A 24156-nucleotide genomic window follows, 5' to 3' on the forward strand; every position below is an offset into this window, starting at 1 on the left:
CAGATTAGCTGCGAGAAGTCAACAAACGGGTGAGTGACATACACCCCACTGTCTCTAACCCGTATACTCTCCTGAGCAGTTTGCTGCCTGAGTACACTTGGTATGCCTTTTTCAGCCTACCCCTGGCGGCCTTTGAGTGGACCGAGGGGGAAGGGCAACCGGTAATCCCACAGGGGTTCAAGAACTCCTCTATCTTGTTGAATGAGGCTCTGAGTGAGGACCTCTACGAATATCGGACTTGCCACCCAGAGGTCCTTCTGCTACCCAATTAATAGCCCGGCAAGAGGTCACCTGTTTGGGGTATAAGATCAGGCAGGGGCAAAGGTGGCTAACCCAGGCCATGAAGGAAACAATATTGCAGATACCAGAGCCCAAGACCCCCCGCCAGGTGAGAGAGTTTCTGGGAACTGTTGGATATTGCAGACTGTGGATCATGGGGTTTGCTGAGAAGGCCCGGTCCTTGTATGAGGGAAGTAAAGAGACCCCAAACTGGGTTTGGACTGAGCCAATGAAACAGGCTTTCCAGACACTCAGACGGGCCCTACTAGAAGCCCCAGCCCTTGCCCTGCCTAACCAAAATAAGCCATTCCAGCTGTTTGTAGCTCCATGATACTGGCGGAGGCCCTGGTGGCACGAAAAGACTTAACTGATGTACCCCTAGACAACAGTGAGCTAGTATGGTTCACCAATGAGAGCAGCTATGTAAAAGATGGGCAAAGGAAAGCTGGAGCCACCGCGGTAGAGTACAGTTGTGAATATGGCTCCGTGAAGTTTTATGCACTGTGTGGCTTTGGTGTGGTCTTAAGTTGTGGTCTGACACACACTGCTGTTGTTAAATGCCGTACGCAGGTGGAGGATGGTTTCTGTGGTTTGGCCAAAGGATGGGCCCCGACCCTCATTGGCTACTCCCTCATTGGCTCTGCAAGTTTGGCTTTTATGACAGCAACATGCTTGGAGAGGAAAATGCCTATCTGTGGCTCATATCACTGTATTTGGCTGCCTCTGCCAGTGCTGAATTCTTTGCTGACATTGCTCTGGCTCCTATGGAAGCTGCTAAGGTTTGAATCCAAACCCAACTGGGTTATGCTAACACTCTGAGGGATGCAGCTCCCAAAATGTATAAGGAAGAAGGCTTAAAGGCCTTCTACAAGGGGGTTGCTCCTCTTTGGATAAGTTTGCCTGCTTTGAACAAGTTTGTGGTTCCCAAGCCCCGAAGTGAAAGTTCAAAGCCAGAGCAGCTGGTTGTACATAGCTGTAGTCTTCTGTGCTGCCGACTCTGTGGTGTCTGTGTTGAATAAAGAGAAGGGTAGCAGTGCCTCTCAGGTCCTCAAGAGACTTGGATTTAGAGGTGTATGGAAGGGACTCTGCCCACATCATCATGATTGGCACTCTGACTGCACTACAGTGGTTTATCTATGATTCTGTGAAGGTCTACTTCAGGCTCCCTTGCCCTCCTCCCCCTGAGATGCCATAGTCTCTGAAGAAGAAGCTTGGGTACACTCAGTAGATAAATGATCAGTGTTTGAGACGAGAGATAATCCAGGCTTGCAAAGCGTGCCAGCTGATGAGGACAGGGAAAAAGCAGCACACAGGAAGGAGGTACCAAGGGGAAGAGCCAGGGCAACACTGGGAGATAGATTTCACTGAGGTAAGGCCAGGCAAGTCTGGTAGATACCTTCTCGGGGTGAGTGGAAGGGAGAGCTTAGAGGAGATAGTGCCTAGGTACGGGCTGCCAGTGACTATGGGCTACTAAGTTGGCAATAAAGACTAGCGGGGACTGGGTGACCCTCCTTCCCTTCGCACTCTTTCGGGTGCGTAACACCCCTTGTAAGAGATTCTGTATGGAAGACCCCCTCCTGTGTGTATTAGAACCTAGATGGAAAGGCCCTTATGTTGTTCTCCTTACCACTCCTACTGCTGTCAAGGTCGATGGGATTGGACCCTGGGTTCACTGCAATCACGTGTGGCAAGCCACACTGGAAGAGCAGGAAAAAGCGCGGGCAGAATGGAAGGCGAGCCCTCACCCGTCAAATCCTTTGACTCGTCTGCCGGGAGGTCTCCTAATTCTCCTGCTGATTATTGCAGGAGCTGAAGCTGTGTAACTTCTTGTGATGGGCCCCGGGAATGGGACGTAGGAAACAGAGATTTGGTAACCCTGAGTGTGGCACAATCCGCAGGGCCAAGTACCTCAGATATGGGTGCAATTTAACCAAGCTTCACTATCTCTGCAAGGAGAAAGAGAGAATGGGAAGCCCAGCAGAGATGGTTTGAGTCTTGGTTTCAACACTCCCCCTGGCTGACTACCTTAATTTCCACCCTCCTGGGTCCACTTATAGTGTCAGCAGCCCAAGATGGAAAAGAGGAAGATTCCTCTACTTGAACAACAGACGGGGGGAATGTGAGGTGAGCAGAAGTAACGCAGCTTAGATTAGGAGTAGGCTTTCCTACTTGGTAAGAACACTGACCGCTGTCTGCCAATTAGGGCCAATTAGCTTTCACTTAATACTGACCGCTGTTTGCCAATTAGGAAATTAGGAACGGGGCGGAAACCCCCAGGAAAGTCCCGACCGCGCGAAAGTATTGACCAATGAAATTGCTCTGCAAACATGTAACCAATCCGCTTCTCACCCTATAAATTTGTGTAACAGCTTGGGCTCCGGGCTCTCTGACCCGCACCACTGCATTGGTTGTGGGAGGAGAGTCCTGGCTCGAGTCAGTAATAAACTTCCCTTCCTGCGAGTTGCATTGTCTTGGAAGCCTTCTCTCTTCCCGCTCGGGGATTCGGACATTGGGTATAACAATAATTTCTACATAAAGCACAGAAAAAGAATTTTAAAATAATAATAATATATGATTAATTGTTCAATAGGGAGGGAGATGAAATAACAAAATAAATGTTTAATTAATCAAAAAGGCGCAAGAGAAGAGAAGATAAATATGAAATTAGATGTCTTAATTAGAAAACTTGTAGATATACGGAGACTTCCTTGGCAGTCCAGTGGTTAGGACTCTGTGCTTTTGATGTGGGTGGCATGGGTTTGATCCCTGGTTGTGGAACTAGAATCCTACATGCTACATGATTCAGCCAAAAAAAAAAAAAAAACCCCAAAACAAACAAACAAAAAGGAAAAAAAAAAAAAGAAAGCATATAGAAATAATGGACAATATAAATTCAAATACATTCTATCATTTTTTATTAGATGTTAAGAGATAAATTCTCCAGAAATACAATGATTGTCAGTCCACATAAAAAGAGCAAAACCTAACTTTACATTACTAGCAACTAACACTTTACAGATAAAGACAAAATAATTTCAAGCAAAGTGATGGAAAAAATACCATGTAAACAACACTAACCAAAAGAAACCTAGGAGTGGTTTAGTCACTAAGTCACGTCTGACTCTTGCGATACCATGAACTGTAGCCGGCCAGACTCCTCTGTCCACAGGATTCTCTAGGCAAGACTACTTGAGTGGCTGCCATTTCTTTCTCCAGAGGATCTTCCTGACCCAGGAATCAAACCTGGATCTCTTGCATTGCAAGCAGATTCTTTACTGACTGAGCTATGTGAGAAACCTCAAAAGAAAGCTAGTATATCTTACTAACATCAGAAGTAAATGAGATGTTATGTTAGGAGCCATTGCTAAAGAGAAATGCCTCTTAATTATAAATGCAGTGGTGTACTGTTAAATGAATAAAAATGGCTCTCTATTGTAAGGGAGACTTGCTTTGTAGTATTTGCTAATTTCCATAGTGTTCCATTTAGTTCAGTTCAGTCCGACTCCTCGTGAACCCATAGACTGCCTCACACTAGGTTTCCCTGTCCAAAAACAACTCCCGGAACTTGCTCAAAAGTGTAATTCTCCCCAATTATGATTGATTTCAATCCACTAGCATGCTGTCATTGAATACAGACTTGGAATAAGGCATTCACAATCACCTTGAAGCCAATGCATCCAATTTCAGCACACCTTACATAGAAGAATCAGTCCACCAGGAGCAAATCATGATGCTAAATCTGTGTGTCCTCAACAACATAGTATAAAAATGTTTTGCATAATATTTTTATATACTTTATGAGATAATGAAGAAAAACAAAAAAATAAAGTTAAGAATATATAAGAGTCCAAGTAACAAACTGGACTTTGTTGGCATATTAACAACACTACAACGTGACAACTGGTCCTATTACTTCAAGGCAAATAGATGGGGAGAAATGGAAATAGTGACAGACTTTGTTTTCTTGGGCTCCAAAATCACTGCAGACAGTGACTGTAGCCATGAAACTAAAAGACACTTTCTCCTTGGAGGAAAAGCTGTAACAAACCTAGACAGCATCTCTATGGCTGATTCATATCAATGTATGACAAAACCCACTGAAATGTTGTGAAGTAATTAGCCTCCAACTAATAAAAAGAAATAAAAATAAAAAGCAAAGACATCACTTTAGTGACAAAGGTCCAAAAGTCAAAGGTATTGTTTTCCAGTAGACACGTATGGATGTGAGAGTTGGACTGTAAAGAATGCTGAGTGCTGAAGAACTGATATTTTTGAACTGCGGTGCGAAAGAAGAATCTTGAGAGTCCCTTGGACAGCAAGGAGATCAAACCAGTCAATCCTAAAGGAAATCAACTGTGAATAATCACTGGAGGGACTGATGCTGAAGCTCCAATATTTTGGCCACCTGATGCAAAGATCCAACTCATTGGAAGACTCTGATGCTGGGAAAGATTGAGCAGGAGAAGGGGGCAACAGAGAATGAGATGGTAGGATGGCATTACTGACTCAATGGACATGAGTTTGAGCAATTCTGGGAGATAGAGAAGGACAGGGAAGCCTGGCATGCTGGTGTTCATGGGGTTGCAAGGACTGGATATGGCTGAATAACTAAGTACAACATGAATGCAGAATGCATATTCATTTAAAGTTACACAGAGTTGCCAACCATAGAATAATTTTAGAAGATATATATAACTGTGCTCAAGACTGTAAACAGAAGATTTAGTGATTCTCATCTGAAGAAGTTACCCCTAAAGACAAATATTTCTAGGGCTTGTTTTATATCTCTGTTTCTGAGGCTATAGATAAAGGGGTTCAGCATGGGAGTAACCACTGTATATATGACTGAAGCAATTATATATTTGTCGTTGGAGTCCCATAATGAGGAGAAAAAGTAAGCACCAGCAAGTGTCCCATAGTACAAAGATACCACAAAGAGGTGGGAACCACAGGTGGAGAAGGCTTTAAAGAGTCTCTTAGTGGAGGGGACTCTCAGAACGATGGTCCCTATACGAACATATGAGCCCAAGATGATACTGAGAGGCACAATGAACAGCATTACTCCTTCAGTGAAGGTGACCAGCTCATTGATGGAAATGTCTGAGCAGCTCATCTTCAGGAGGGCAGGGAGGTCACAGAAGAAGTTGGGGATGGTATTTTCAGCACAGAAGGACAGTTGGGCCAAGAGGAGGGTGTGCAACAGGGCATGGATACAGTAGAAGAACCAGGATGCAGCTACCAATGAGATACACAGCTCCTGCCTCATGACAGTGGTGTAGTGAAGTGGCTGACATATGGCCACGTACCTGTCATATGCCATCACTGCGAGAAGGAAGTTGTCAAGACAGCCAAAAATTATGAAAAAATACATCTGGGAAATGCACTCCACATAGGGGATGGATTGTTGCTGAGTTTGCATGTTCATCAGCATCTTTGGAACTGTGGTAGTGGAGAGAGAAATGTCAGAGAAGGCCAAGTGACTGAGGAAGAAGTACATGGGGGTGTGGAGGCGAGGGTCCAGCTTGATGAGCAGGACGATGAGCAGGTTGCCCAGCACTGTGGTCAGGTACACGCCCAGGAACAGGGCAAAGAACATGTCCTGTTGCTCTGCCCTGATGGGAAGCCCCAGGAGGAGGAACTCAGACATGCTGCTCTGATTTTCCTTCCTCATGCTCCACTCATGTCTGCTGGGGATGAAGGAGAGGGGGAAATGTCAGAAACTTTGATATTGTGATTATGGCTGCCACACTAAGGTCTCTCTGGCTTCCCTGGTGGCTCAGACAGTAAAGAGTCTGCTTGTATATGCGAGAGACCCAGGTTCAGTCTCTGGGTTGGAAAGATACTCTGGAGAAGGAAATGGCAATCCACTCCCGGACTCTTGCCTGGAAAATCCCATGGATGGAGGAGCCTAGCAGGCTACAGTCCATGGCGTTGCAAAGAGTCAGACACAACTGAGCGACTAACATACACACATACTATGGTCCCTAACTTACTCATAGAGAAGAAGAATTTTTTTCCTAAATTTCTTTCATCACCTAATGCTATCAGAGCAAGTGACAAATCCTCAATGCTCAATAGATTAATTTGGATGGAGACCAGAGTAAATTCATTCTTTAGTTTTCTTTTTAATTAACCATGTTTCTGGCACTAAGCTTTTGACTAGAAGGTGAAAATTGCTCAGTCGAATCTGACTTTTTGTGGCCCCATGGACTATACAGTTCATGGAATGCTCCAGGCCAGAATACTGGAGTGGGTAGCTGTTGCCTTCTCCAGGTGATCTTTCCAACCCAGAGATCGAACCCAGGTCTCCCACACTGCAGGTAGATTCTTTATCAGCTAAGTCAGGATACGGGAATAAACAGGATGCACAGGGCCTCTTCTGTCTGGAGCTTCAGCTTCAGTATCAGTCCTTCCAATGAATGTTCAGGGTTGATTTCCTTTAGGATTGACTGGTTTGATCTTGCTGTCCTAGGGACTCTCAAGAGTCTTCTTTGGCACCACAGTTCGAAAGTTCAATTCTTTGGCACTCAGGCTTCTTTATGGGTCAACTCTCACATTCATACATGACTACTGGAAAAACGATAGCTTTGACTATACAGACCTTTGTCAGCAAAGTGATGCCTCTCCTTTTAATACATTGTCTAGGTTTGTCATAATTTTTCTTCCAAGAAGCAAGTGTCTTTTAGTTTTGTGGCTGCAGTCACTGTCCGCAGAAAATAAAGTCATCACTGTTTCCATTGTTTCCCTGTCTGTTTGCCATGAAGTCATGGGACCAGACGCCATGATCTTTGTTTTTTTAATGTTGAGTTTTAAGCCAGATTTTTCACTATCCTCTTTCACTTTCATCAAGAGGCTCTTTAGTTCCCTTTTGCTTTCTGCCATTAGGGTGGTGTCATCTGCCTATCTGTGGTTATTGATCTTTCTCCTGGCAATCTTGATTCCAGCTTGTACTTCATCCAGCCTGTCATTTCGCATGATGTATTCTGTATAAAAGTTAAATAAGAAGAGTGACAGTATACAGCCTTGACATACTCCTTTCCCAATTTGGAACCAGTCTGTTGTTCCATGTCCAGTTCTAACTGTTGCTTCTTGACCTGCATATAGGTTTCTCAAGAGGCAGGTAATATGGTCTGGTGTTCCCATCTTTCTTAGAATTTTCCATAGCTTGTTGTGATTCACACAGCCAAAGGCTTAAGTGTAGTCAATGAAGTAGCAGTAGATATTTTTGTGGAATTCTTTTGCTTTTTCTATGATCCAGCAGATGTTGGCAATTTGATCTCTGGTTCCTCTCCCTTTTCTAAATCCAAATGAATATCTGTAAGTTCTTGGTTCATGTACTGTTGAAGCCTAGCTTGGAGGATTTTGAGCAAGACCTTGCAAGCATATGAAATGAGTGCATTTGTGCAGTAGTTTGAATATTACTTGGCATTATCCTTCTTTGGGATTGGCATGAAAACTGGCCTTTTCCGATGCCTTGACCACTGCTGAGTTATGAAAATTTGTTCACATACTGAGTGCAGCATTTTAACAGCATCATCTTTTAGGATTTGAAATGTCTCATCCAGGATTCTATCATCTCTGCTAGCTTTATTCAGACTAATGCTTCCTAAACCCCGCTTGACTTAAACTCCAGGATGTCTGGCTCTAGGTGAGTGATCACACCATCATGGTTACCTGGGTCATTAAGACATTTTTTTGTACAGTTCTTCTGTGTATTCTTTCCATCTCTTCTTATTATCCTCCGCTTCTGTTTGGCCCACACTGTTTCTGCTATTTATTGAGGTCATCTTTGCCTGAAATGTTCCCTTTGTGTCATTAATTGTCTTGTTTATCTTCTTGTCAAGAAATAACCATCCTTCTGTACGTGTATCTCCAAACATTTCTGGTGCTTCATGTTGACTTGGATCTGGGTGTTCATAGGTAGGAAGACACCTGAGTTCTGGGATCTGAGAGCTAGGAGATACTGAAGGATTGGAAGGGTCTATTGGAATTTAGTTGCCTAATTGACCATTCAGTATTTCCCAATATTGATCTTCACACTGGATAATTATTGACATACAATGAACACTTTGTCAGACTAATACATTTCTTGATAATAGCTTCACTAATTTTTTTCAACAGTCCTAAGAGGTAGGTGTTATTAACCTTCATTGTCAACATATTCAGAAGGAGTAGGAAGCTAGCTTGTTCATACAGTAGCCTCTATAGTCACAATCATCTCTTGTGTTTTTTTAAAATTTATTGCAATGTCTATTCCTATGACTCTACTATTTCTGACTCTTTTTAGTTAAAGAAAATAGTCAGGACCTTAAGATGTGTTATTTCAAGATCTGATGGAGTCTTCTGCTCAGATAACTGTCAACACTCCTATTCCTGCTGTTCTTTAGTCTTTAAATGGCTTTTATTTGCCTTCAATTTTATTCAATCCATCAGTGTTTATTTATATCTGGAAAGTAGAGAAAACTTTCTTGCCTTGAAAATTCCATGAACAGAGGAGACTGGTGGGCTACAGTCCATGGAGTCCCAAACAGTGACATGACTGAGCACAATTACACACACACACACACACACACACACACACACACACACACTCAAACTATTAATAGGTGAATACAGTCAGGATGTGAGTCAGCAAAAATTACAAACAAAATGCACATGTACAATTCAGCTACACACAGAGATCTCTCAAGCATCCTCTACACAGATACTGCAGTCCAAGAGGTTATTCATATTTGAATCATGAGCCATGCAGAGGGTCTTACACACAGCACACAAGCAAAGAATGCAAGTCAAATGAGCACACACTGATAAGAAATTTCCAGCTTCTCTGGAAATCCAGTTACACAAACACACATAGTCATACAACACAACATACACAGAGAGATACATGCAATGTCCCTCATGGTCACACATGCACACATTTACACACAGACACACATGCACCACTGTGGAGATTTCTGGGATCCTCCTGAGCTATAACAGTGCTGTGAGTTCAGATACCTTCCACTTCTTTCTGTTACCTGAATCTTCACTTTCTCTCTGAAAGACCCAGCATCCAAAAAAAAGAGCAAACCTTGGTGGCCCAAGGACCTTTACAGACTCTCATGTCTGTTCAGCAGCCTCAAAACAACAGGCAAGAAGGTCTCCTTTGACTCATTAGAAAGAAACCCCAGAGAGAAATAGCCCCCAGTTCCTGACTAGAGAAGCAGTCAACTGGGGGCTAATTGCCCAGCTTTCCCCTGGCCCCTCAGGAGGGAGCATACTTGGAGTGCAGAGGGGCTGAGCTATACCTGGAGCCACAGGAGAAATTGTCCCTAAAGTCAGTGGTACCTTGGGCTTCTGGTCAAGTCTCAGCTGGGAGGCAGCTGTTCCCCCATTCCCTGTGGCCTCTGCATCATGAGTTCAGCTTCTCTCTACTGATGTATGGTACACACAGTCCTTACGATCTCAGCAAGCTTCTGCAGGCTTCCTAACAACTACACCGGCTTCTGTTAGAACACAAAGTCCCTTAAAATGTACAGGTCTTCTCACTCTTCTGTGAGGTTCTCTAGGGTATGGTCTATGCCTTGTTCAGGAGTAGGGGAACTGAATCTATAACTTTGAAAAAAACTCAAGGCTTACCCCTAGTAAGAGAGCATGACTGAGAAAGTTATCAGAGAGCTCAGATTCAGTTTCCTCAAAGTAGAAGTAATAATCGTTCTCTTCACGTCAATTTGAAGGATGCATAAATGAGTTTTATTGAAAGCTTGACAAATGTTAAGGTTTATTGTCAATGTCTTTATCACTGAGTTCGTGCACACTAGGTCGTTTTAGTCGTGTCCAATTATTTGCGACTCTATGGACTCTAGCCCACCAGGCTCCTCTGTCCATGGTATTCTCAAAGCAAGAATATTGGAGCAGATTGTATGCCCTCCTCCAGGGGATCTTCCCCACCCAGGGATCCAACCCACATTTCTTAAGTCTTCTGCATTGGCAGGCAGATTCTTTACCACTAGTGCCTCCTGTGAAACCCCTTTTGTCACTAGGAATCAGCTATGGCTCACAATAGACACCTGGTCATCGCTGAATTGGAGAAATGAATGGCAACCCAAACCAGTATTCTTGCCTGGAGAATCCTATGGACAGAGGAGCCTGGCAGACTACAGTCCATGCTGTGGCAATGAGCCCAGGACAGGACTGAGCGCCTGGATACACACACACACATAAAATCACTGAATGAATTCATCTTTTCATTCATGTGCTTAAATAATCATTAAGGCTCTCACAAAAGTAAACACTAATGTATGCTCTGGAGATTTAACAGTGAATAATATCAACAGATATATATCCCTTTTGTGAAATACACACCCAAGTAGGAGTGGTGTAGAAAAAAAATTATTAATGCAAAATGAATAGCAGATAAATGGTCAAAAGTGCTGGGGCATGATAAAAATCAGACACAGAGTTAGGGAGAATGAAGAAGTTCTGAAAAGACCCAGTGCCACAGGGTTATTTTTCACAGAAACCCAGATATCCCTCCAATCAAGTGACTCCAGATCTGTAAACTCGTTTATACCATTGCACACCTATTGGAATGGCTAAAATGGAAATGCCTAAATGAAAAGGACCACTGCTATCAAGTGTCACTGAAGCTATGACAGAATTGTAACTCTCATACACTGCTTGTGGGAATATGAAACAGTTTGAAATTTTATTTTAAAGCTAAACATATGCTGAAATAATTAATAAGGACCTACTGCATAGCACATGGCACTCTGCTCAATACTCTGTAATGAGCTATATGGAAAAGAATCTAAAGCAGTGGATTTACGTATAATTGATTCACTTTGCTATATATCAGGAACTAATATAGCATTGTAAATTAACCATACTCCAATCAAAATTAAAAAAATTAAATTAGTGAAGTGGGGAAAAAAGTTAAAATATACAGTAAGTTCCTTACATATGAACAAGTTCTGTTCTGAGAGTGTGTTTTTTAATTCAATTTGCTCACAAGTCCAACAGAGTTGGCATAGGTACCCAACAAACACAATTGGCTGTACAGTACTGTAATAGATTTATAATATTTTTCACACAATACATAAAAGACAAACAAACACAGAAAAGTAAAGAAAACATTTTTATTCTTATAGAACAGTACTTTGAAAAGGACAATAGTACAATATAACAACCTGCACAAAGGGGCACATTTGCATCTTTAGAAGTTTGCAACTTGAGGTTACTGTACTGAGAGGGTAACTGGCAGGAAGGCCACGAGTCTCCAAATGGAGGAAAGAGGCTGCAAGTGCCAGACATTTTTATCTCTCTTAAGCGGCAGGAGGAAACAAACCAGCGATATGTTTTTCCTTCTCTATACAAATTTAAAAGGAGGTTTCTCTTAAAATGCTGTGTTGCCATGACACCTGGTCTCACCCAAAGCTAACTACTCTCAAACCTTGAGTTAACCAATACATTTCTTTTTCTTATGGAAATGTTGTCTTAAGCTATGTTAATGTACCCCAGACTCTATCTTCAAGTTGGTTCCGCCAAACGGCCTAACTTACTTACTCAGGTATTGTTCCCCTAATCTATATAAACTATTTGTTGGTATTCTGCCCTTCTGCAAGACTCAAGTCAATTGTTTTATGGCCAGGGATGAATTATCTGGTGCCATTCTAAATTTTATGACATTCCTTTCATTTCATTAACAGACTGTGAGTGACTATTTAACATACAGCTAAAGACTAGGAGGGGGGTTACTCTTTTGCCCCCTTCTGATGCCTATGTCAGAAGCTTTCTCTATCTCCTTTATACTTTATTACACAAAAGCTCTGAGCGATCCAGCCTCGTCTCTGGTCCCGGATTGAATTCATCTCCTCCGGAGGCCAAGAATCCCGGCGTCTTATCGTTCAGCAATAACCTTTCAGTACCTAGCATGGGACTAGGTATTTGTCCAGAGAAAAAGAATGTATACATCTACACATAGATTTATACAAGAATGTTCATTACAACTTTATTTAATAGCCAAAACTGGAAATAGCCCATAGATCCGTCAAAAAAGCTGTGGTATATCCATGCAATGGAATACTGTTTACCAATTTTTATAAATGAACTGCTGATATACAGCACCACATGCATGAGTCTCAAAATGCTTACACTGAGGGAAAGAAGGCAGCGAGAAATAAACACACACTGTATGATTCTATTTAAATTAATTTCTTTTTCTTTCTTTCTTTCTTTTTTCTTTAAGTCACTCAGTCATGTCCTACTCTTTGTGACCCCATGGACTATACTGTCCTTGGAATTCTCCAGGCCAGAATACTGGACTGGATAGCCTTTCCCTTCTCTAGAGGATCTTCCCAAGCCAGGTATCGAATCCAGTTCTCCCGCATTGCAGGCTGATTCTTTATCAGCTGAGCCACAAGGGAAGCCCAAGAATACTGGAGTAGGTAGCCTATCCCTTCTCCAGCAGATCTTCCCAACCCAGGAATTGAACTGAGGTCTCCTGCATTGCAGGCAGGTTCTCTACCAACTGAGCTATCAGGGAAGCCCAGAAGATGCAAACTAATCCATGTGACAGAAACAGATCAGTGTTTCCCCTGAGGACAGAAGAGGCAAGAAGAGAGAAAAGTAGGGTAGGTGCCAGGAAAATCCATGATCTTTAAGGTCTGCAGTGATAGTTTTATGGGCATACACAAATGTCAAAACTAGTCACATAGTGTACATTAGATATACAAAGTTTATTGTATGTCACTTACACTCCCCCAAATCTGGGTGTTTTTAAAGAAACAACAACAACAACAAAAAAAACCAAGTGTGGCCCTGTTATTTCTCTATTGAATCCCTTTTTATAAGGGTTCCCAAATCCTCAGACTGAAAACCAGAAAGCCTACTATAATGGTTCATTTTATGTGTCAACTTGGCTAGGCTGCAGGACCCAGATATTTGGTCAAACACAACTCTAGCTGTTTCCACGAAGCTATTTTTTGGATGAGATTAACATTTTAATGCTCAGACTCTGATAAAGCAGATTGTCCTCCATAATGTAGGTGGGTCTCATCCAATGAGCCAATGGTCTTAAGAGAAAATCTGACCCCCAACCCCGGCCAAAAAAAGAGAGGCAAGTCTATTCTCAGACTACTTTCAGACTCAAACTATAACTTTTCCATGGGTTTCCAGGCTGCCAACTGACCCTGCAAAACTGGACTTGCTGGTGTCTACAATTACATGAACCAATTCCAATAACACTCTTCCTACACATACACACACACACACCATTTGTTCTATTTCCCTAATGAGCCTTGACTAATACACTTGCTATAACCTTAAGTGCCCTACAAATCTGACCCTCTGATATCTCTAAGCTTATTGCCTACCATCTCTCCCCAACTCAGCCCTGTCCAGCTGCACAGGCCCCTTAATGTCCCTGGAACAGGCCAGGCACCCACTCACCTCAGAGTATTTCTAGGTTTGATATCCATGCTTGGAATACTTTTACCCAGCTACCCCCATGGCTGGCTTACCTGTCCTCACTAATGTCTTGTTTGCTTATTACCTTTCCAACAAGCTCTACCTCCTGGATCATACAATGTTAAATTATGAACTCCATCCCCAGCGTGTTTGCCCTCCCTTTTTATGCCTCCATTATTCATAGAAGTTTTTACCTACAAGCAAAACCTAGGATTTATTGCAGACGTGAAAATCATCTTCTTTAGAGCTCACATTCCAGTAAAGAAGCAGTAACAATTAAAAAATAAGTAAAGCTTATGGTGTGTTAGTTCAAAACTGCTATGGAAAAAAAAGGAGTGTGATGAGCAGAACCAGGAGTGCTGGAATAAAAAGTCTAAAAGGGGATCAATTTTTTTAACCTGTATTCCCAGAAAGAAGAAAATTGCCTGGTATATAGTGTCATGCAGTAAATATTTTTGTGTGCAAAAATTGTAAATTTATGCATTTAATTTTTTTCCTATTAGAAGTGAGACCTCTGAGAAAAAGACAACACTCATTTTCCTAGACTAAAATTAATCAGACAGCTGAAGGCTGTTCTCAACACAAAAATCCAACTTAGAGGGGAAAATTATAGTCTTCCTAGAATGGGGAAATTTGGTAATTTGACTGACTACTCCGTGGTTCCCTGTTGTCAGAAGCACAGTAAGATTAAAGTTTACTTCAGTTTTAGCAAACCATCAGAAGTACTTTATAACTAGATACTGCATTGAAAAGGTAAACATTCTGGACTTTACTAAAACTGAACGTGAGAAACTTAATATTTGTAGCTCTGGAAAACACTAGACAAGAAAGAAGAAATATGAAGTTGGTTTATATCTCATTTATTTCAACAGATAGAAACTGCAGATTATAAAGAAAAGTTACATCACCTATTACTAAGGATGATTCTTTAACCTAGCAAAAGAATGTTACACAAAACTTAAATTGGTTCTACTTGAGATTCCAAATGTTGACCATAGAAAAGTAAAGGGCTTTAACACATTTGAGAATCCTGACCATCTACCACATTGAGATCAGAAACTCAGGATATGAAAATGTATAGCTTGGTCCAAAATAGAATTGTTTCATGCCTCTAATCTTAGCCTAAAACAAACCTGCTTTCATCGTTAAAACAGAAGTATAAAATGTCAGCATAATGTTTTCCTTTTGAGAGTGATGGTTGGTGTGTGTTGTTATCTTAAGTCTTTCTCTCTTCAGGAAGATAAAACAATAGTGCAGCATATTCAAATAAGTCACATATTTGACTAATAAGGAGTTGGGGGCTTTGAAGACCATAAATTGCATGTGTGTTGTGGACAATCCTATATTGAGGATTATGGAAGAATAAATGGGCAGTAGATATGACTAAAGTGAAAGGAATTCATCCAATAACATTGTGACCACTTAAAGGACAGTTGGGAAGATGCTAGAGACATGGATGGTCAACACGCAACTTTTCAAGAGGGTATATCTGACAAGGTCAGTGGGTGAAATAACATGGTTAGGTGATTCTCACTGGATGAAAAGTTTATTGCTTCTGAAAAGAATTCCCAGAGCCAATTTCATGTCTCTGTTCCTTAGGCTGTAGATGAAGGGGTTCAGCATAGGGGTCACCACTGTGTACATCAGTGAGGCAATCATGTCTTTGTCCTTGGACTTGCCTGATGAGGTGGAAAAGTACAGCGCCATAATGGTTCCATAGAATAGAGACACCACAGAGAGGTGGGAGCCACAGGTGGACAGGGCTTTGCAGATCCCCTTGGTAGAAGGGACCTTCAGGATGGAGACCCCAATGAGGCCATAAGAGATCAGGATGCCACTCAGTGGGAGAATGACAACTGCAGTCCCTGCAGTGAATATGAGCAGCTCATTGAGAGAGGTGTCTGAGCAGGAGAGCTTGAGCAGGGCAGCAAGGTCACAGAAGAAATGTGGGATGATGTTCTCCGCACAGAAGGACAGCTGAGCCAGGAGGATGGTGTGGGACAGGGCACTGACACAAGAGAGGAGCCAGGATCCAGCCAGCAGAAACATACACAGCCCCCTGCTCATGATGGTGGTGTAGTGGAGAGGGTGACAGATGGCCACGTACCTGTCATAAGCCATCACTACAAGAAGAAGGTTATCGACGCAGCCAAAAAGTAGGAAAAAATACATCTGTGCTACACACCCTGCATAGGGGATGGATTGATCCTGGGTTTGCATGTTTATCAGCATGTTAGGGACAGTGACAGATGAAAAGGAGACATCAGTGAGGGCCAAGTGGCTGAGGAAGAAGTACATGGGGGTGTGGAGGCGAGGGTCCAGCCTGATGAGCAGGATGATGAGCAGGTTACCCAGCACCGTGGTCAGATACACACCTAGGAACAGGGCGAAGAACATGCCCTGCTGCTCTGGCTGGATAGGAAGACCCAGGAGGAGGAACTCAGATACATGGCTCTGGTTCTCAGGCCTCATGCTCTTCTTATCTCTGCTGGAAATGCTAGGAACTTAGACATACTGAGCATAACAATTACCATACATTACCAATTTCTCCCAGTGGCTGTTTCAATATACAGGCAAATCTCACTGTATTTTGCTCACACATTGAGGCTCATCCAGTCTGGGGACAACAATGAAAATATGATCTATCTGAACACGACCATTCACTTGGAGATATCAATTAAGCATCAATAAAGCAAACATCAATCAAACTCTTCAATGGAAATCAGGAGAGTTCATTTTTTTAACATAGTGGAGATACCACGAGAGACATTAGGAGAATAATAAATAATGCACAGTCTCTTCCATAACTTTATAGCCAGACTGCTGCTTATGTGTTTGTGTCTGTCCCGCACACAGACGCATGCCACACACACACACACACACACACACACACACACACACACGTTATAGCAGTTCCTCAGAAACTTAAAACATAGAATATAATCCAGAAACTTCACTTCTAATAATATGTCCAAAAGAATTGAAAGCAGAAGCCAAAGAGTTATTAGTACACCTATGTATAAAACAGCATTACTCACAGTAGCTGAAAGATGGAAACAATCTGTGTTCATCGACAAATGAATGGATAAACAAAATGTTGCTTTTACATACAATGGAATATTATTCAGCCTTAGAAAGGAAAGAAATTCTGACACATGCTACAAGGATGAACCTTGAAGACATTATGCTAGGTAAAATCAGCCAGTCACAAAAGTGTTAATACTATATGATTTTAATTATATGAGACCTTAGAATAGTCATATTCATAGAGACAAAAAGTAGAATGGTGGTTGGTGGTTGCCAGGGACTTGTGTGGGAGAGAAAAGTGAGGAGTTATTATCCAGTGGAAACAGAGATTCAGTTTAGAAAGCTAAAAATGTTCTAGAGGTGTCTGGTGGTGATGATTGTACAAGGTGAATGTACTTAATGTCACTGAACTGTACACTTAAAAACCATTGAAATGGTAATTTTTATGTTATATATATATATATGTTTACCACAATAAAAAATGTCTACGTTCAAAAATATGCCACAAGGGATATTAAAGCATTGACTGAAGAGAAGCAGTCATAGGAGAGTGACCCCCAAAACTAAATAAATCAATTTATTATTTAGGCAGGATGAATGATCAAGATCCCAGGTGAGGAACTAATGATAACAAAGGTATGAGGGGGCCATCAAGAAGCTTCCTGAAAATGCATGTTGACTTTTGGGGTCTTGCTCTCATATCCAAAGAAACAATAAGGGCCCAGACCATGATCCTTGAAGATGAACACATCCGTAACACTTGACTCACTGCATTTTTAATAAATTTGCCAATATATGTTAATAACTGCCTTCATAAATCTGCCTGCCAATGCAGGAGACAGAGGAGATGCCAGCTCAATCCCTGGATCAGGAAGATCCCCTGGAGGAGGAAAGGGCAACCCACTCCAGTATTCTTGCCTGGAGAATCCCATGGACAGAGAAGTCTGGCAGGCTACAGTACGTGGGATCACAAAGAGTTGAACATGACTGAGCAAGTGAGCACACTCACACATAATTGCCTTCATATGCACCACTGTCTCTCTCTCCCCTTCCATCTCCAGTGTTTTTAAATGCTTGAGTGAGCTCTAAGCATACAACCAAAGTGAGTGACATGAGAATTTGCTCAATGTGTGGCCTGAGAGCCAAGACATTAAAGATGCTGTAGGACCAAGAAGTTCTATCAGAATGTCCCCCAAAGTGGAAATGTGGAAATAATTAAATGTCGATGAAGAAAACTTGGGACCCTGGAGAAGTTTGATACTTTCAAGCCACCAGGACAAACTTCCACAAACTTAGCATAAAGATTACTTTGTTTAGAGCTGCCTGTTTCCGTCCAGAGCTGAAGCAAGAGAAGAGTCAGGCTGCAAGACTATCTCCCCAGGTCAAACGCAAACACATGTTTCTAAGTCACTTAGCCCACTCTTCTCTACACTCATTCAAGGAGAGAAGAATGAGATTGTGAGAGTGCTGGACACAAAAACACAAACAGAGTGACAAAGTGCTTCTTTTTGACCCTCTCTCACTTATCTTAGACAGAAGTGTAGAGGTTTTTATGGATTCAGACCAACTTACACACAACTTTAAAATGAAATACTTTATCATTACACAACTTAAAAATCATGAAAACAAAACCCTTCTACACTGCTGGTATGGATGTAAATGGTATGGCTGCTATGGAAAACAGTATGGAGTTTCCCCAAAAACATTAAAAACAGAACTACCGTATGATCCAGTGATCCCAATTCTTTTTTTTTTTTTTTTTAATTTTTTTTATTAGTTGGAGGCTAACCACTTCACAACATTTCAGTGGGTTTTGTCATACATTGACATGAATCAGCCATAGAGTTACACGTATTCCCCATCTCGATCCCCCCTCCCACCTCCCTCTCCACCTGATTCCTTGGGTCTTCCCAGTGCACCAGGCCCGAGCACTTGTCTCACGCATCCCACCTGGGCTGGTGATCTGTTTCACCATAGATAATATACATGCTGTTCTTTTGATACATCCCACCCTCACCTTCTCCCACAGAGTTCAAAAGTCTGTTCTGTACTTCTGTGTCTCTTTTTCTGTTTTGCAAATAGAGTTATCGTTACCATTTTTCTAAATTCCATATATATGTGTTAGTATGCTGTAATGTTCTTTATCTTTCTGGCTTACTTCACTCTGTATAATGGGCTACAGTTTCATCCATCTCATTAGAACTGATTCAAATGAATTCTTTTTAACAGCTGAGTAATATTCCATGGTGTATATGTACCACAGCTTCCTTATCCATTCATCTGCTGATGGGCATCTAGGTTGTTTCCATGTCCTGGCTATTATAAACAGTGCTGTAATGAACATTGGGGTGCACGTGTCTCTTTCAGATCTGGTTTCCTCAGTGTGTATACCCAGAAGTGGTGCGATCCCACTTCTGAGTATATATCAGAAAGAATAGAAATCAGGATCTCAAAGATATTTCTACATTTCCATGTGTATTACAGTACTACTCACAAAAGTTAAGTTATGAAAACAACCCAAATGCCCATTGACAGGTGAACGGATAAAGAAAATATGGCATAGACATGCAATGGAATATTATTTTGCTTTTAAAAAAGGAAATTCTGATATTTGTGACAATGGGGATGAACCTGGGAAACATTATGCTAAGTGAAATAGGTCAGTCTTACAAGGAAAATTACTGCATGATTTCAGTTTAAGAAATTCACAGAAGCAGAGAATAAATGGAGGTTATCAAGCACTGAAGAGGAAAAGAGGGGAAAATGCAGTGTGGTTATTCAATTGATATGAAGTCTCATTTATGCAAAATGAATTAGTTCTAGAGTCCTGCTATACAGCATATTGCCTAGAGTCAATATATTGTGCACTTAAAAACTCATTAAAAGAGTTTTAAACTTTTTTTACACAGAAAACTGTGTAAAGTTTTCTACCACAAAAAAGGGACACAAGTAAATTTTTAGAGGGGATAGACATGTCAGTTACTTGATTGTGGTGATGGCTTCATATGTGTGTGCATATGTCCAAACTCCTCAGATTGTATACATTAGATATATACAGTATTGTATAACCATCACACCAAAAAAACTTTTTAAACAGACGTGCTAAGACTACATCCAGGCAGCTCACAAATCAAACTCACACATAGAGAAACTCCACTACACACATTGAATCACATATAGTCAAACCCAACACACAGATAACTTACACACACCCACACAAGCACACACCCATGCAGTACAGGAGAATTCTAGCCCTTCATGTTCTGTTATCAACCCATTATAGGACTTTCTACAGTGGTGGAAATATTCTACATCTGCTTTGTCCAATACAGTAGCACTAACCTCATGCTACCAAAGACTTGAAATAAGGCTAGTACAAGTAAAGAACCAAGTTTTTAATTTTAGGTAATTTTAATTTATTTTAATTTTATGGCCACCTGTGGCTGGTAGCACCATTTAGTCAGTGTGTGAACCAGTGAACACATGGTTGCACTAGCAATGTAAACATACCTTTTCTCTCTCTTTCTCCTAGTCTTCACATCAATGCACATATCTAGGAAAAGAGATGCTTCCCCACCTTCCTCAGGTTGATGTTGATGTTTGCTGGTTCAGGCTGCTACCTAAATATCCGTCTCTTGTACCTCCATGACTTAAGGATCTTTAGCACCTTCCATGCCTGACTACAAGAACTAGAACAATGAGCAGGAAGATTCATTTTTATCGATAGGAGTAAGGCCCCAGGGACTCAGCCCCAAGCTTCTTGTTAGAAAAGAATCCAGCTGAGCTAATTGGCCAATTTCTTGCCTTCTTCTTGAGATGGGTCCTTGCAGAGGCCAAAGGACTGAGCCACAGGAGTCCCGGGAGAAGGTGTCCCTAATGTCACCGACATGTTAGCCGCTCCTCTGCCTGCTCATGAGGACAAGAAGAGGTGAATGCCCTTGACCTTTGAAGAACTCAGCAACGAACTCTGCCTCCCCATATATCACAGTAAGGTCCAGACAGAGCAGTATTAGCCCTTGAGATCCCCACACCACTGAATGTGTGGGATGGCAGCTGATAAATTTCAGTCTGTTTAGACATATTAAAACCCATGGGCTCAAGTTGATTTATGTCCAGTTCTAGCTTGACACCGTAGAGTTCTTTCCAGCCTCTCCTTTTCCATGTATGTGACAACTTTCCCCAACTGATGAATTACTCCCTTTTCCAGAATAGGTTTATTTATTTGCTAAATCTTTGAATACAAGTAATGTCACTTGAACTCAAATCACTGTTAATGACAGACTAACTTCAGCTCAACCTTGCTTAATTTTTTCTTTACTGTGAGAGTAGTTTACAGACAAAATTCTGTGTTTAATAACTACTTGATTATTTTATTCCCCCGCACCTTAGTCCGATTATGGTATTAATTTGAAATATAGTTAGGCTCATTTTCTGTTTTGTTCTACTTTGCTTTATTCTCCATCATCTTCTATTTATTTTTAGTAGGTAAATGGTAACATCATCAAACTATACAAATAAATATACTATCACTCCATCTTTTCCTATCCCATACCCACCCACCTCCTGTAGGTAAGCAGTTTCATTAGCTTCTGATTTATTCTTTGTGTGCTTCTTCTTGCTCAGTAAGAAGTTACATGTATATGTTATTTTCCCTTTATTTTTACACAAGAAGTACCATGCTATAGATGCTGTCTTACATATTTCTTTTTTCATTAAATAATATAGCTTGGAAATCCTTCCACGTTGACTCATAGATATCTTTGTCATTATTTTTTAATACCTTTGAAGAGCTCAATTGCATGATGTTCTACAAAGTTTCCTTTTGAAGCCCTAGGATAAGATAGCAGTGATAAATGTACCAAATGTCATCTAACTGTATACCTCAAATGGTTAAAGTGGTAAATTTCGGGTTGTATGCATTATACTACAAGAAAAAAATTTTAAAGAAAAAGCAAGACATAGTCTCTACATAAATTACAGAAAAGAATTATAAATCAATAATAATATATGATTAATTTGTTAGCAGAGGGGAAATGGAATAATAAAATATATATTTAATTAATCAAAAGGGAGAAAGAGAAGAGACAATACATATGAAATCAGATATCTCAGCTAGAAGACTTGTAGAAATTCAGGGATTTCCTTGGTGGTCCGTTGGTTAGGACTCTATGCCCCCAATGTGGGGAGCATAGACTCGATGATCTCTGGTTAGGGAACTAGGATCCTGCATGCCACATAGTGCAGCCAAAAAAACCAAACAAATAGAAGAAAACTTATAGAAATATGAAAAATATAACTTCAAGTATATTCTGGTTAGATTAGATTAGATGTTAAGAGAGAAATTCTCCATAAATGATTGCCAATCTACATAAAAGAGCAAACCCCAACTTCACACTGTTAACAACTGACACTTTACAGATAGAAGAACATAACAAAGTTTAAAGTGATGGGAAAAGTACCATGTAAATACTAACAAAAAGAAAGCTAGTATATATATACTAACATCAGAAGAAGTAAATGAGACGTTAAGTTAGGAGCCATTGCTAAAGAGAAACGTCTCTTAATTATAAATGCAGTGGTGTACTGTTTTTTTTTTTTTTTTTTTACTTTTTTTTTTTTAATTTTTTAAATTTTTTTTTTTTATTTTATTTTTCAGTGGGTTTTGTCATACATTGATATGAATCAGCCATAGAGTTACACGTATTCCCCATCCCGGTCCCCCATCCCACCTCCCTCTCCACCCGATTAAATGAATAAAAAATGGCTCTCTATTGTAGGGAGACTTGCTTTGTAGCATTTGCCAATTTCCATAGTGTAATTATCCCCATTATGGCTGATTTCAATCCACCAGCATGTGGTCATTGAATATGGAGTTAAAAAGAGATGTTCACAATCAGCTTGAAGCCAGTGCATCCAATTTCAGCACACCTTACAGGGAAGAATTAGCCCACCAGGAGTAGATCATGATGCTAAATCTGTGTGTCCTCAGCATCACAGTATAAAAATGTTTGGCATAATATTTTCCACATATTTTATGAGAGATGATGAACAAGCAGAAAAAAATTGAAGATAAAGAATATTTAAGAGTCCAAGTAACAAACTGGACTTTGTTGGCATATTAACAACACTACAACGTGACATCAGAATGTATATTCACTTGAAGTTACACAAAGTTGCCAACCATACAGTAATCTTAGGCGATATATCTTACAGTGCTCATGGCTGCAATAAGAGGATTTAGTGACTGTCATTTCAGGAAGTTAGCCCTATTGAGAAATATCTCTAGGGCTTGTTTTATGTCTCTGTTTCTGAGGCTGTAGATAAAGGGGTTCATCATGGGAGTAACTACTGCATATATGACTGAAGCAATTATATATTTGTCATTGGAGTCCCATAATGAGGAGAAAAAGTAAACACCAGCAAGTGTTCCATAGTATAAAGATACTACAAAGAGATGAGAACCACAGGTGGAGAAGGCTTTAAAGAGTCTCTTAGTGGAGGGGACTCTCAGGACGATGGTCCCTATACGAACATACGAGCCCAAGATGATACTCAGAGGCAAGATGAACAGCATTCCTCCTTCGGTAAAGATGACCAGCTCATTGATGGAAATGTCTGAGCAGCTCATCTTCAGGAGGGCAGGGAGATCACAGAAGAAGTTGGGGATGGTATTTTCAGCACAGAAGGACAGTTGGGCCAAGAGGAGGGTGTGCAACAGGGCATGGATACAGCAGAAGAACCAGGATGCAGCTACCAATGAGATACACAGCTCCTGCCTCATGACAGTGGTGTAGTGAAGTGGCTGACATATGGCCACATACCTGTCATATGCCATCACTGCGAGAAGGAAGTTGTCAAGACAGCCAAAAATTATGAAAAAATACATCTGGGAAATGCATCCCACATAGGGGATGGATTGTTGCTGAGTATGCATGTTTATCAGCATCCTAGGAATAGTAACAGATGAAAAGGAGACATCAGTGAAGGCCAAGTGGCTGAGGAAGAAGTACATGGGGGTGTGGAGGCGAGGGTCCAGCTTGATGAGCAGGAGGATGAGCAGATTCCCCAGCACTGTGGTCAGGTACATGCCCAGGAATAGGGCAAAGAACATGCCCTGTTGTTCTGGCCAGATGGGGAGCCCCAGGAGGAGGAACTCGGACATGCTGCTCTGGTTCTCCCTCTTCATTCTCTTCTTAATTTCTGCTGAAAAGTGGAGAATGTGGGAAATGTCAGTGAACATTCCATAATATCATAAAGTCCTCTTTAGTATGAAAATTCTTACTTTTTGCTCCCTTTCTCTTTATTTCTCATAATTGTTGGTGAATGAATCAGTCTGTCCCATTCTGGCTTTCATAATGCATCAAACCTTCACATTAACCAAGTCTCTTTCCACAGAAAGCA

The 24156-nt window shown here is 41.1% G+C and overlaps 3 protein-coding genes across 3 annotated transcripts; all 3 read right to left on the reverse strand.

Moving 5' to 3' along the window:
• Window positions 1-5011: 5011 nt before the first annotated feature.
• LOC136162695 (olfactory receptor 1J4-like) lies at window positions 5012-5950 on the reverse strand. Its single transcript, XM_065927162.1, has one exon. The coding sequence runs from the start codon at window positions 5948-5950 to the stop codon at window positions 5012-5014; it is 939 nt and encodes a 312-aa protein (XP_065783234.1).
• A 9308-nt stretch (window positions 5951-15258) lies between these two features.
• Window positions 15259-16200, reverse strand: LOC136162697 (olfactory receptor 1J4-like). The gene has a single exon (XM_065927163.1). It carries the CDS (start codon window positions 16198-16200, stop codon window positions 15259-15261), a length of 942 nt encoding a protein of 313 aa, XP_065783235.1.
• Window positions 16201-23002: 6802 nt separating this feature from the next.
• Window positions 23003-23941, reverse strand: LOC136163924 (olfactory receptor 1J4-like). Its single transcript, XM_065928751.1, has one exon. It carries the CDS (start codon window positions 23939-23941, stop codon window positions 23003-23005), a length of 939 nt encoding a protein of 312 aa, XP_065784823.1.
• Window positions 23942-24156: the final 215 nt, after the last annotated feature.

Source organism: Muntiacus reevesi, chromosome 3 (genome assembly GCF_963930625.1).
Source record: "Muntiacus reevesi chromosome 3, mMunRee1.1, whole genome shotgun sequence".
In the NCBI taxonomy this organism is placed as follows: domain Eukaryota; kingdom Metazoa; phylum Chordata; class Mammalia; order Artiodactyla; family Cervidae; genus Muntiacus; species Muntiacus reevesi.